The 14,190-nt window shown below is 39.9% G+C and overlaps 1 protein-coding gene across 1 annotated transcript in view; it reads left to right on the forward strand.

Moving 5' to 3' along the window:
* The window catches only part of LOC137970797 (glutathione hydrolase-like YwrD proenzyme), a 22,472-nt gene extending 10,515 nt beyond the window's left edge, over positions 1-11,957 (forward strand). Inside the window, exons 4-8 of the mRNA XM_068817366.1 lie at positions 1,912-2,152; positions 2,556-2,727; positions 3,492-3,651; positions 4,427-4,597; positions 11,189-11,957. Coding sequence (XP_068673467.1) covers positions 1,912-2,152; positions 2,556-2,727; positions 3,492-3,651; positions 4,427-4,597; positions 11,189-11,500 — 1,056 coding nt within the window. The 3' untranslated portion in view covers positions 11,501-11,957. The remainder of the gene's footprint in view (positions 1-1,911; positions 2,153-2,555; positions 2,728-3,491; positions 3,652-4,426; positions 4,598-11,188) is intronic.
* Positions 11,958-14,190: the final 2,233 nt, after the last annotated feature.

The following is a 14,190-nucleotide window of genomic DNA, read 5'->3' on the forward strand; positions in this document are numbered from 1 at the left end:
AATTATACACGAATGTGCTGAGACCCAAAAATGGAAACAGTGAGGAGATTCAAAGAGCATGCTGTAAAGACGGTAACATCTCTCCAAAAGATGTGCTGAGGAACAAGGATTGGCTCTTAATTTGGAATGCCCAGTTCTAACTGTCTGCATGCACAGAGAATGGTAGGAACTTACATCATACAAAGATGGGAAAGTTTTTAAAGAAGACTAAGGTAGAAAAGTTAAAGAAAACAGTAAGATGAGAGAATTGACAAGGGAAGCTGACAGCATTAGAGTCAAGGATTGTTTTGTGTGGTTGAAACACTGGACTTCTTGCCCTTCATACACTATTGCCGGGATGGTTGAACTATATGAGCAGCTTCTACCTACACGGATAATTATACATACCATGGGAAGAAACTCGAACAGGCCAGAATCATGAAATGTCATGTAGACTTTGTAATAACAGCCTCGAAACAGTCCAACATGTGCTCTCTGGGTGTTCTGCTTTTGCCCAGAGTAAGTATCTATGGTGACATAATGTAGCCTTAAAGACTGTAGCTTGTAGATAAGATCCCACTGTGGTATTCTTCTGTTCAACCGAAACCCAAGTACGAAAATAGAAAGGTGGAGGCTTTCTGGGATGTTGCAGTGTTTGGAGAGAGCACAGAATTGAAAGCAAATGGTATTGACGCTCGAATGATTAACATGAAGAGAAGAAGGTTTATATTACGTTAGAAATGAGTTGTCCCTGGACAGAGAACCGTGAAAGAAAAGATCAAGAAAAAACTGCCAAAGTAAACACCCTTGTGATGGGAACTAAAAAAAGTACCCAGTAGAACAATATAACTTCATAATGGACTTACTACGTATGTAGGTGGCTGGTCTGAAGAACTGGATCAAGTGATGAGGAAGCTGATGGGAAAGAAAGGAAGAGTAGTATTGGAAAAGATGCAGAAAGCAGTCATTTCAAGTACTTTGAATATGGTGCGAACATTTAAAGTGCATGTGTCATAGCACACCCTAGACTGCCAAGGCATTGAAATATCAATTTAATAGCTTGTTTTTTGACTGAATAATTTATATTTTCTGATAATTAATTTTTTTGGCCTCTTTTAAGCTTTTAATTTAGATGCATTATGACTGACCTAGATCAGGTCTTTCAGATCAGGTATTATCCAAGGAATGCCTTAGATTTGTTACTAAGGACATCACTGAAGTGATGAGTGATGGCTTAGGGCTTAGGTTCTTAGAAGACTATATTAATTTTAGGAAATGAATTAGGTAGTTAATTAAGTAGGGTTTATCAAATCATTTTGATGAAGAATCTTTTTAGATTTGCCCTAAGACTGGGCCTGAGTCATTGGTTTATTTTTGTTTATAGGCTGTATCATTAGTTTTGTTTTTTAGTAGATATTGTAAAAGTTGTCAATATGTTAAAATAATCAGCAGCCTATAGGCTACGCCTTACGCGCCCCATAGAGCCTTGACCGCTTATTAGAGCATCCATACGTATTTACAGCCCATAATAATAATACTAATAATAATAATAATGATAAATAATTTGATGCAGATCAAATGTTTGCTCTTTGGGGAAAGGGGAAAAAACCAGAGTACCAGGAGGAAAAACTCTTGGAGCAGAGTAGAGAACCAGCAGACCTAACCTGCTTATGTCTTTGAATCCAGGAATCAAACATTGCTGGAAGGTGCTCTCACCACTACTCCAACTCTGCTCCCCAAATACGTACAATACAAGATAAGCATATTTTTTAGCTTTACCAATAATTACTGGGGTCGTAATTGAATTTTTGATTCTTGGCTGATAGTGAAATGATAGTGAAATGAGATAACAATACACTATGCACTTTGATAATATTGCTTGTAAACGTTAATTTTTCCTTGGAAGTATTCCTTTAATTTATTTTTTTGAAGGAGCTGTGTTCAAAAGGTAAAGATGGTTTCTACAAAGGGCGGATAGCTCAGGCCATTGTTGATGTAGTGCAAGAACATGGGGGTGTGTTATCTGTTGAGGACTTAGAGCAGCATTACAGTACATTTGATGACCCCATCTGTACTTCATATCGTGGGATCAATTTGTGGGAAATGCCACCTAATGGACAAGGACTCACTGCTCTTATGGCATTGAATATCCTGGAGGGATTTGACATCAGAGGTTGGATCATAAGCACCCTATGTCTTGGTGGATTTTGTAGTTTCTTCTACAGCCATTTTTGGGGATCATCACATGCAAATAAGTACTGAGGAATGTTGCTAATATCATCAGAAAAGAAAGGATTTGAAACAAAATAACTCAAATATCATCAGAAAAGAAAGGATTTGAAACAAAATAACTCAAAAATGAAAAAAAAATTGAGATTGCTGCGAAGCCATCAATTCAGAGACAAGAAATGCCAGTACTTGTTTATTATGATGACTTTCCCATAAAGTGATCACAACTATCAAGTCATTGAGACTGGTCTGGTTTATCTTTCAGTCATGGTTCATTCATGCTTCAGTCTGTTTGCCACTTTGCCCTAGAAAATCTTCATAATTTGTTGTTATTATTATTGTTTTAGGAATGGTCCATAACTCACCTGAATATCTTCACACACTAATAGAGGCACTATCATTAAGTTTTGCTGACACCCTGTGGTACAATGCAGACCCAAGTAAAATCAAGGTACCAGTTAGGGGATTGTTATCCAAACAATACGCTGACCAGCGCCGTTTGCTAATCAAACCAGACAGGTTCGTTTAGGCTTTTGTTGCTGTCTTAAAAGTGTTTTGGGTCCATCCAAATAATGCAATAATATGATGGGATCCTTTGAGTCCCTCCCATGGGTTTTGGGGAATATGGGCACATGGATAATATGAACTGGGGAAGAGGAGAACAATGACAGAATATCTTAGGGAACAAGGGAACGTGTAAACAATGTAAGGGATCAAAAAGCTGAGAACAAGAGGACACAAGCAAATTTTTAAAATTAATGGAACAAGGGAACAAGGACTTTCCCCCCTGGGGTGACTCTCCTTTGCAGAAGCTTGTGCATGCATATTGCATGCATGCATGCATGTATGCATGTGCATGCATGTTGCACCTTTTTTTCCCCAATTCACGTCAAATTGTTGGGCTTGCTTCCTTGGGATCCAATGATAGATGTAATGACCTTGAAAGAAACAACTCTAGTAAAAGTGGTTGACAGCTTGTAACATTTTTGGAACTGTAATGCATTACCCTCTCATACCTTGAATCCTTAGTAAAAGCTGATTGCAGTTTTACCGTATCGGCCTTTCTGGCCTGTCTACTTTTTTCTCTTCTTCTCGCTCTCACTTTTTATTTCTCTTAGTTTGCCTAGTACCCTTTTTCTTCTCTCGTGTTTCCTCTGTACATTTCTTTCTTTTTCTTCAACATACATGTACGTGTCCTTGTTTTTTGTCAACGGTGTTGATGACTATTGTAATTTCAGTCACAATTTTGCTTATTTATTTTAACTTGGGTTTTTTTTTTGCAGAATATGTGATAATTACGAACGCGGAAATCCTTTCAGTGGTAGCGATACTGTGTATTTTAGTGTAGTGGACAACCATGGGAATGCATGCTCCTTCATTAATAGTAACTACACTGGATTTGGAACAGGCCTGGTCCCCAAGGATTGCGGGTTTACTTTACAGGTTAGTGCTTGTCAAGTACTTTGACAAGCTTATTGAAGACTCTAATTTGATGTCATTTCGTACTGTGGAAATGTGGAATTATTATACAAATTTTTTATGCAAATTAGAATCCACAAATGACCAGCTCCCAACATCAGTTGCTTCATAGCTCAGTTTGTTAGAGCGTCGCACCGGTATCGCGATGTCATGGGTTCAAACCCCGTTGAAGTCCTGAAATTTTCAGGCTTCTCTACGCAATTGCAAAAATTGCGTCCATAACTGCGAATATCATAGCTACACTTGATTTTATATCCACAGTTCGATTTATGATTCATTTCATATATCATGTCATTCGTTTATTCATTCGTCATGGGAACATTATAACCCACAAATGACCAGCTCCCAATATCGGTGGCTTCATAGCTCATTTGGTTTTGGAGTTTTTTTTCATTGGAGCTTTTGGGATATCGCATTCCTTACGTAGTCCATTCAATATATTTATTTGACCCATCAAAAATTGCAACAGGTTTTTCTTCGGCATTGATCTCAGAAACGTACATGAATAAACATATCAAAAGTCATATTAAAAAATATCTTAGAAAACTTCTCTATATGCCATTTTTCTCTCCTTCCTTGAGTTTCAAAGTGTTTCGTTTCCACCTGAATCGCTTAGTCAGTGGTTGGATAAATGAGAGAGAAATAATTTGCATTAAATTTCAATTTTTTTTTTCATTTTCACTAAAATACTGCGACTGCAATATTCAGTTGGATATTCTACCCGTTTTTTTACTGCCAGAACCGTGGCGCTAATTTCTCACTCAATCCTGATCACCCAAATGTTTTGGAACCAAAGAAAAGACCATATCACACCATTATCCCTGGAATGGCTACTAGGAAGGATAGTGGATCATTATATGCCTGCTTTGGTGTCATGGGAGGATTTATGCAGCCGCAAGGACATGTTCAGGTGAAAGAAATGGCTTGATTGGTCTAAGATCCAGAGAACCTATTACGTTTCAACATGACAAACTGGTAGAAAGGGAAAGATTAGAGGAAAAGGAAAGAAATATGTTGTTGTAGTTCAACATAACATTTTCAAACCAATTTGATTGTTATTATATGAGACAAAGGAAAAATCAAAATTGAACAGCTTTGAAAACTTGTGAACCAAATATAACCATATCATATAATAGAGGTAGATAGAAAGATAGATACATCGTTTCCCATACTTCTTCGTTCCCTTTTAAGGTGAATTAACTATTGGAGGGTATTGAGAAGTGGTAGTCTTCTACCCATGTAAACCACGTGAGGGCCACACAAGGACAGAGAAAAACTCTGGCCAGGGTGGGAATTGGACTCACGACCTTCGGGTTAGATTACCGTTACTCTACCGACTGAGCTACAAGGTCAGGCGGGAGAAGGTCGTAGGAATTAAAGATTTCAATTTTACGGCAATGAATATGTACCAACACAAGGAACGGTTACGTTTTTTTTCAAACGTTGGCCGTGTAGCGGTGTTTAAGGTGGCTGAACACAGTTTTCCCGTGGTCACTGGTATTCTTTAAAGGCTTGAAAAAAACAAAAGAAATATTTTTTAAAACTATAAAAAATACAGTAATTTCGGTACTCAGAGCGCAATTAAAAACTGAAAAGTGGGATATTTCGTTCGGATCCACCGAACTTCGTCAGCCACAATGCAAATCTTAATGTTAAGAATGGTTATATAATGGTCTCGAGGGGGCTAAGATGGTGTCATAGATGCTGGCTAATTCGAAGCCATTGTCTCAGCATCTATGACACCATCCTAGCCCCCTCGAGATCATTATATGACCCTTCTTAACATTCAAATTTGCATTGTGGGTGACGAAGCTCGGTGGATCTGAACGAAATATCCCACTTTTAAGTTTTTAATTCTTGGGTTTCACTTACGTGATCAACAGCCATGATTTTCAACGAAAACAAAAGAAGACGTTAGCATAATAATAACTTTCAATTCCCGGAGGATTGGATCGGGACACCAACATTGCGGCCATTTCATTGTTTGGGGACACCAACATGGCGGCCGTGACGTCATGTGAAATCCAAGAATAGACCATTTTACAGTTGTAGCTAAGTTACCTGGCGTAAGAATGGAAGCGAGGCTGCCGGTGACCCTGTTTTGATACAAACCTTCATGCTTTTGTAATGTTAATATGGACTAATAATTATTAGAATTACAACAACACAATTTACATGATAAAAGCAGTGGGGGCTGTATCAATACAAGGTCACCGGCAGCCTCGCAGCCATTCATAGGCTAGGTCGCTGAGCAAACAACTGTAAAATGGCCTATGGCGCTCTGAGTACCGAAATTTTTATATTTTTTATAGTTTTAAATCATGATTCCAGAGCAGGAAAACAATATTTTTGGTTCCAAAAGAAATATTGTCTGGTGACTTTGGCGCGACTTGTTTTCTCATTCTCGCGATAGTCTTGGAAATGGGGTGTAAATTTGCTTTCACTTTGTAAACGTCATTGTGCTTTGGAAATGCTGCCCATGCGCAATCCGTCGAACATTTGAGACCAACGACTGTTAGCTGTTTTACCAAATGTGTTCAGTCACCTTAATTTCGGACCCAATTGTTAATTCAGAATGACCGACAAATACTGTTAAGAAGTGGGTGAAGTATTTGTTTGAAAACAGGAAAATGCCAAGTTATATCGTGCAACTGCGTTAATTTAACTCTTTAACTGTCTATCAGGACGAAAATATATTGAAGCCATTTTTCTTTTCACATGTGGAAAAAATGAAAGTTGATGCTTGGAAACTTGGAACATAAATTGCATTTTAATTGTTATTCTCCCTTTCCGCCGTAACGTTTTGTTCAAGAAACCTACATGTACAGAGCTCTCGCATGAAAAAGGAATATGTTTATCAAGCGAAACCTTCGAATCCAGAAATCACCGAGATGTTGGAGAGGACCGAATCAAGAATAACTTCTCGTTAATTTCTTCCCTTTTTCACAGCAAGGAACTTCTCTCGTACAACTGTATACTTACAGTAATTATGAGAAGACCTGTGAAATCATACCGTTGCGCACTTGTGTGATCACGTGGAGTAATTTGACCAAAAACGCGAATTTTATTTCCACATTAGCTCATATAAGTGCTCTTACATTGAATATCTTTGGAACCCAAGTTCTAAGATAGGCTTTAATGAGAGTGGACGAGGGTGGTGAATCATGTGTCGCTCTATTCATCACCTCGAAAGGAACGTCAAGGAAGTTGAACTCTGTTTTCATGAATCGTTTCGCTGAGATTTCCATCATTTGCATTTCAGGCACATTGTGAATAGCATATATCATAGTCTTGACGGTATAATCGGATGGTGAACAATTGAAAAAGGTGCTGATTAGTCTACAAGCTGCAACATTCTATTAATCCAATGAGTAAACAATAAGTGAAAGTTAAGCTCCAAACCTGCCTGACTGAAGAGAGTCATTATTAAGACTCCAAGGCTGCCTTCACCATATCACAAATAACATTGTTTTCGCTTTATGCTACTTTTCCAAGAGAAAACAGACACACATGGTGCTTTGAGAAGGAAGGGGGGGGGGGGGGGAGAAATAAATACTTTTAAAATATAACTTGTCTCTTGTCTCAACACTTTCACAACCAATGAGTTTTTTAAAGGGGCACTGTCATGCTAAATTTGTTGTTTTTAGGTCAAACTGGGTAAAAATCTAAATCAGTACTTTAGCCCACATGTTCTACATCCGGACAACCCACTGAGAAGATATGAAATGTATTTATCGCACAAAGAGCTATTCACATTTAATTTTTGGCGACTTTCTGAAGACATCGTCCCCGAACTGGCCAGTTTTTTCAAGTTTCAATCCATTTCCATCTTCTCCATCCTTAGCCACAAACAGCAAAGAATAGCTTCAGTGCACTTCAGTGGTTATTGGTAACAAAAGTACAGCATTATTGTTTGGTCTTCATCGATGGAAAGATGTCTTCTGCCCTTATCTACAGAATTATTGTACCCATGTAACCAAGACAAGATCTTGAGTTATTGGTTATGGGTCGGTAAACGACAACATACCATGTTTATTGCTTACAAATAAATACTTTACACAATGCTGAGCAAAAATGATAGAATTTCCAATCATCGAGAAGAGCCAGGGAGGCCAGAAAAAACCTAACTGTAAAACCTCGTAGAGGAAATGTAGGAAATCTGGGTCAGGCCGAGACTACTCCTCGTCCCCTGACAGGACTGTTCATAATGCTCCTTATACGTTCAACGACTTGGACACTTTGAGAAGATCGTCTTTTGAATATTTGATGTAGTGCCTTTTGGAAGATGAGCTGCGCCAACCGGCGTGCCTGTCAATTAGGTCAGAGTCTAATGAACGGCAGCCCGAGTTTGATGCTGCACCAGATTTCAGGCTTTGCATGCTTAGCTGTTGAATGTTAACGGCAAATGGTGATGCATGGGTCTTGAACTCTTCACGAATAGTAGTAGTAGTAGAGATTCCTTCGTGGGCGCCCTTTTCAACGCCTTTGAGGACTTCTGAAGACTTTTCAGCTCTTTGACTAGAACAACCATTTCAGGATCCTCCAATTCCCTGGCGTCGGACCAGATCCCTTTACTGAATATATCTGTAAAACACTGAAACAAGAACACACCTCGTGTAAGTAAATGGATCCACACCGCCCTCAATTGCGCGGACTATTACAAAGCACACACATAAAGAGACCAAAGTTGGCTAAAATTGTGGACACGCGTAATTTGCGAGAGAGCCGCGAAAGCGGGAACCAAGTTATTAACATCGCCTAAATGGCTTACATTGCCTAAATGGCTTTTGAATAAATAATTAGTAACAACAAAGCGCGCGAAGATGCCATAGCAACAAATGGCAATAAAGATTCCTTCCCTCTACAAAATGGGCCAGTTAGCTTATTCTACGTGAGTAAAGTCGTGATGCACAATGCAAGAAAATATGGAAAACAGGAATAAATAATTCAGATAAACTTGAGCCGTAATGCTAAAATTCTAAACGCTGGGCAGCCAACAAAAACAGATTGCCTCGTCTTGTACAGGATCGCTTGCCCTGGGCCTTCCAACAAGAGATCTTTTAGCCTTCGTAGCGGCACAACCTCTTTCTCGACTGTGCGCTATCCCTAGACTTGCAGCTTACGCTGAGGTGGCCATATTCTCCACACTAAAAACGAAATCAATAAGAAGCTGTCAAGATATTGCCATTATACCTAGCAGCCCTTGATATCGTAAAACAAAACTATCGGTAACAAACACTAACTATTAGCTGGTGTAAATTGAACCCTTTTAAACTATAAATGACAAAAAAGTAAATAAGTAGCAGAAAATAAAAGATGAACAAAGGTAAAAAATTAAGTGAAGTTGTCGTTCTTAGCGTTCGACCTGAAGGAAGAACCACTACAAATGAACACCCTATTTATATCAAATAGCTCGTGTGCAAATACCAGTACTATCAATTCATCGGGACATGAATTGTGCTGGAATGCACAAACAAATTCTTAACGAAACGTGCAGAAAACAAATGTCTGCTAAACTGCGTACCGCAGATATTTGTATATTTTATTGTTTTGAAGTTTGACTGCAATAGCATGACACTGCCCCTTCAAGACCCGACTCATACGGGAGATGAAGAAAGTGATCGACCTCACTTGCAGATACCTGCTGAGAGTTGCTCTCCCCAATCATCGGTTATGAAGAGACGAGCACGAGACTAGGGTTCGTGAATGGCACTAATGCATGAAGATAGGTTGAAACTGTGGCCTGGAGCATTCGTTTTTTTGACCCGACGAAAGATCCAAACCAAAAGTACTTTCAAGAGGTTTTGGAAACAGCTTCGAAGGCACAAGGATGAAGTCATGTGGTTGGTTGTCGATTCGATTAGTGGCAAGACCAGCTTATTCTTTCCATTCCTGGGTCTCGTCCACCATAGAAACTTGGTCACTGTGACAAAGGAATGTGCTTTCACGGAAGTCGTCTTTATTTACGAGGCCCTGGAAAGCGCGTTTGATATGGCTGATTCGGAGATCCTAACGCAGGATTGGTGGGGGAAGAGGGTACGCAGCCCACAACCTTAAGTACAAAAACCGTTGTAAGTTCTCATCACGGCGCAAAGAAAACTACAGTTTGACAAAGCCGCAATGAACCGAGCGTTAAGGACCAACACCTTTCGAAGCCTGCACCTGACGAAAAAAATGCATCTGCCTGAATGAGGAGAGTCTTGAGCACTTTGGGAAAACTATTTCTCGAATGTGTAAAATGGAACTTGGTAGGCAAGGTAAAATTCACATGAAAACAAATGGTCATGTAATCTATCGAAAAAAAGGAGGAGCAAAAAGAACCAGAGACAACAGAGAACAGTTGTCCTTAGAAACTGCTAAGTAAAGAACAGAAAATGTGCCATAGGAACTAAATGCTTGAATGAGAACACACAATATGGAATAAACGTTCTCATTCTCTCGAAATTGAGTAATAAAACCTTTTGGGAACGAATGCAAGAGGAGGGACAAATGTTCATCAAATTCTTACAAAGAAACGCGTGAACGGGAACAATTATTCCCAAATTTAGCAGTGAAGGACCAATATGTGCCGCTCGCGATTTGGAATTCGGCACAACAGGTTCCTGACCATTTTGGTCCCAATTAGTATCAAAATTCGTTCGATGTAATCGAAAGAAACGCAAAAAAGAGGAACAACCTGTTATTGGTTTTTAAGAATGGGACTTTAGAAAGTCAGGAGTCGTAACGGCAGCATAACACAATGCTTGTTCCAAAACTTTGTAAGTAATAACCCAAAGCACCAACAGGCCACCAAACAATCACATTATAGTACACTATCAAATGCCGAAATTTGCACACAAAAAAGATAACTTAGTTTAAGTATGGGAAACGTAATTGACCGAATGCAAAAATGGCGGCCAACAAATTATTCTTTTGTCTTAGTGTTAATTAGCCTAACTAGCCTCGTTTTACAGCCCAAATTCTTTCAATTTTACGCGTATGAACGAGGCTAGTTAGGCTAATTAACACAAAGACAAAAAAATAATTTGTTGGCCGCCATTTTGCATTCGGTCAATAGATAGATAGAACGACAGAAAGACAGATAAATAGTGTTTATTGTTATTTATTATGCACCATGGCTACTAACTGAAGAAATCGTTAGTCGGCGGCTGGAAGAGGAGGAGAAAAAAGAACAAAATAGCAGGAAGAAGGAGAAAAAGAGAGAGGGGGCGGGGGACTGATTGAGAGCGAGAGCCAACAACAAGAAATGTAAAGTAATCGTAGGCTTGGCAAGGATAACTTGGTTGGGAACGCCAAAGATTTTAACGCCTTTAGCTTAGTAGCGCTGCTATATAATTATTTTGGGGGCTATAACTTTCAGAGTCAAGTTACTTGGTATTAAATGTAAACATAGGTTTTTGTGGCAGTCCGCTAAAGATAAAGAAAAAAGTAAGACAAGTCCAGTGATCTTATTTTCTAACATTTTCCTTTCTTATTTTCCTTTATTTGATTATCTTGATAGGTCTTGATCAACATGATTGATTTTGGGATGGACCCTCAGCAAGCGCTGGATATGCCACGGTTTTGTATAAACAGCCAAGGAGATGATCCTTGCACCGTTTTCTTAGAGGAAGGAATCTCGGAGGCTACTGCTAAATGGCTGAAGGAGATTGGGCACAATATCACACACCCTGTATGTGGACATGACAGGAGTGTGTTTGGTAGGGGACAGATAATCGCTCCTAAGAAATCTCCCTGCAAAGATGGACCTGATAGAGTTGTTTACTGGTGTGGATCTGATCCCAGAGCAGACGGATTAGCTATTGGATTATAACGGGGTAATGTAGTACAAACATTTGATCGCGTGTCTCGAAAACTGAAGACTCTAAGATTCTAAGGCTTCCTCTAATCAAACAACAGGGAATGACTATACCACATGTTATCTTGAACTGGGTAACCCCGCCCTTGAAAAAGAAAAACTTGTAAGCCAGTGACTTGGACTGTGAACTGAGACTTGAACAAATTTTGGGCTGAACTCGAGCAGAAAATATTATGTAATGAAACATGTACTTTGCAGTGGTGACGAGCTCGAAGAGTGTTGTGGAAACAGATCTCGGAAGGATAAAAATCAATGGTTTGCAACCAATCTCTAAGGACACAGGTAACAATGAAGTGTACAACTGCTGATGGACGCGATTATTCCGCCTCGTTCACGTTGTACAATACGAGCGAACTATCCTGCAATTGGATGGTGGTTTTAAAGTAAAATATAAAGTGAATGGTTCATTGTTGTATGCTCCTGTTTGGTGATTTCACGTTGTTGTTTTGTGGAGTATGGCAAAGAAATGCACAGAAATGCGTGCCGCCCGTGCAGCATGATAATTTTTCTTTTTTTTGACCATTAAAGCCCTGGCCTACTGAGCAAATTTTCATATTGAGGAATATCATCGAGCAATCAATAAAATAGCAGTTATCATTGTGCGTCAACTTTATAGATTTTGAGAAAGCGTTCGATTCATTCCATTGGGATAGCCTATGGTTGATTATGAGAAGCTACAGCTTACCACCCAAGATAACCGGCATGGCGAAAACGCTCTATGGCGACTTTGAATGCACAGTAGTGGATGGCTAGGATACAACGGAGTGGTTTAAGATCAAAACTGGAGTGAAAAAGGGTTGTAACATGTCAGGTTTACTATTCCTGCTAGTCGGTGATTGGATAATGAGAAATACATTGCAAGAAGGGAATACTGGAAAAAGATGGAAGTTCAATACAAAGCTCGAGCATCTCGACTTTGCGGACCAGGCAGCACATTCGGACTAAGACTGATAAGCTGGCCCAGGAAGCAGGAAGGGTGGGACTGAAAGTTAATGTAGACAAATGTAAGCTGCTCCGAATAAATTCACGGAACAACGATGTGGTAGAGGTAAATGGGCGAGGATTAGAGGATGTTGATAGATTTGTGTACTTGGGAGCTACGGTTTCCAAAGAGGGTGGAGGTAATGAAGACATCCATAACATATTCTTTAAAGCGAGAGGGGTATTCTTGAGATTGAAAAAGATCTGGAGCAGCCACAGCATCAGTTGACGAACCAAAGTCAGGCTATATAAGACACTAGTGAAGCCAGTCTTGATGTATGGCTGCGAGACGTGGAAGATGAATAAATGTGATAAAAATAAAATCGATATCTTCCAAAGCAGATGTCTTAGACGGATATTTAAGATACGTTAGCAGGAAAGAATTACAAACAAAGAAGTCCTGAAGATGGCTGAGATAGAAAAACTCAGTGAGGACGTGCGAAGGAGAAGATGGAAATTCATCGGCCACATCATGAGGAAAGAACCAAACAATGACGGCAGAATTGCATTAACCTGGGCCCCAGAGGGGCGGCAAAAACGGGGAAGACCAAGGACAACATGGAGAAGGACGGTGGAGAGAGAAAGAGAAAAAGGGGGATGGAAGAACTGGAGTGAGGTACAAATGGCAGCAGCTGACAGAGATGGTTGGCGGGATTGTGTTGAGGCCTTATGTGCCACATGGCACGAAGAAGGTCTGTAACAGGTAACAAAGCCCTGGCCGAACTATCGGACGCTCCAACCTTGTTCGTTCCAACAATGTTCGACCGTTTGGCCGCCCATGTTGGAAGATGTTCGTGCAACATTTTTAGTTCGATCAAGCGTTGGATAGAGTTTGCTCATGATCAAGCATTATGCCAAACAATTCTGCTCGACGCAACAATATTGCAGTGTTTTGCCGCTGTTCCAAAGTTGTGTCTGATTCGAGCTATTTTCAAGCCTAGGCTTCTGTTGTAGCATCATGATGGCGGACAAGAACGAAGAGGACGTCGTGATTATTGATGAACAACCAGAAACCTTGAGCAGCGAGTATGAAGCAAGGCCATGTCTGAGGGACACTTTTAGTTCCCTTTATCATGATCGCTCTCTTTGGAGAGCGTTTAAAATTTCTGCAAATTGATCCGTGCTCATTCTCATCATCTCCGAAGCGCGGATGTATCTTGCAGTGAACATACCCTTTTCTACACGTTCTTTCTCTTAATCACTGTTTGGTTTTTCCTTGTTTGAATCGGTCATTTTCGTCCTCTAACAGCTCGAATCGCACAAACGCTATGAGGGGTTCTCGTTACAGTGTAAGCGCCAACTTGAACTTGAATCAGTTTCGTCAAGCAATGTTGGACAGTTGTTTTGCCACTACCCCAACATTACATTCAACAATGTTGCATGTGGGATCCAACTTTGTTCGATAGTTTGGTAAAGGAGCAGTGTCACCGGTGGCGCATGCGTGACAGCCTGCCAAAATGTTTGAAAACGTTTGCCAACTTTTTGAAAGGAACGGTGGGGAGTGAATATCTTACACAATCAAAGCCATCCGTGGTCACTTTAGTGAACCAAATATCCTGTGGCGTTCAGAAACAAATTCACTTTATTTTCGCTGTTGTTCTTTGCTCCTTTTTTCTTTGATTTGTTGTTTTGAAGGGGATTTGATCGTGTGTTACCATGTCGAG

The sequence above is a fragment of the Montipora foliosa genome, chromosome 9 (genome assembly GCF_036669935.1).
Source record: "Montipora foliosa isolate CH-2021 chromosome 9, ASM3666993v2, whole genome shotgun sequence".
Classification (NCBI taxonomy): Eukaryota; Metazoa; Cnidaria; class Anthozoa; order Scleractinia; family Acroporidae; genus Montipora; species Montipora foliosa.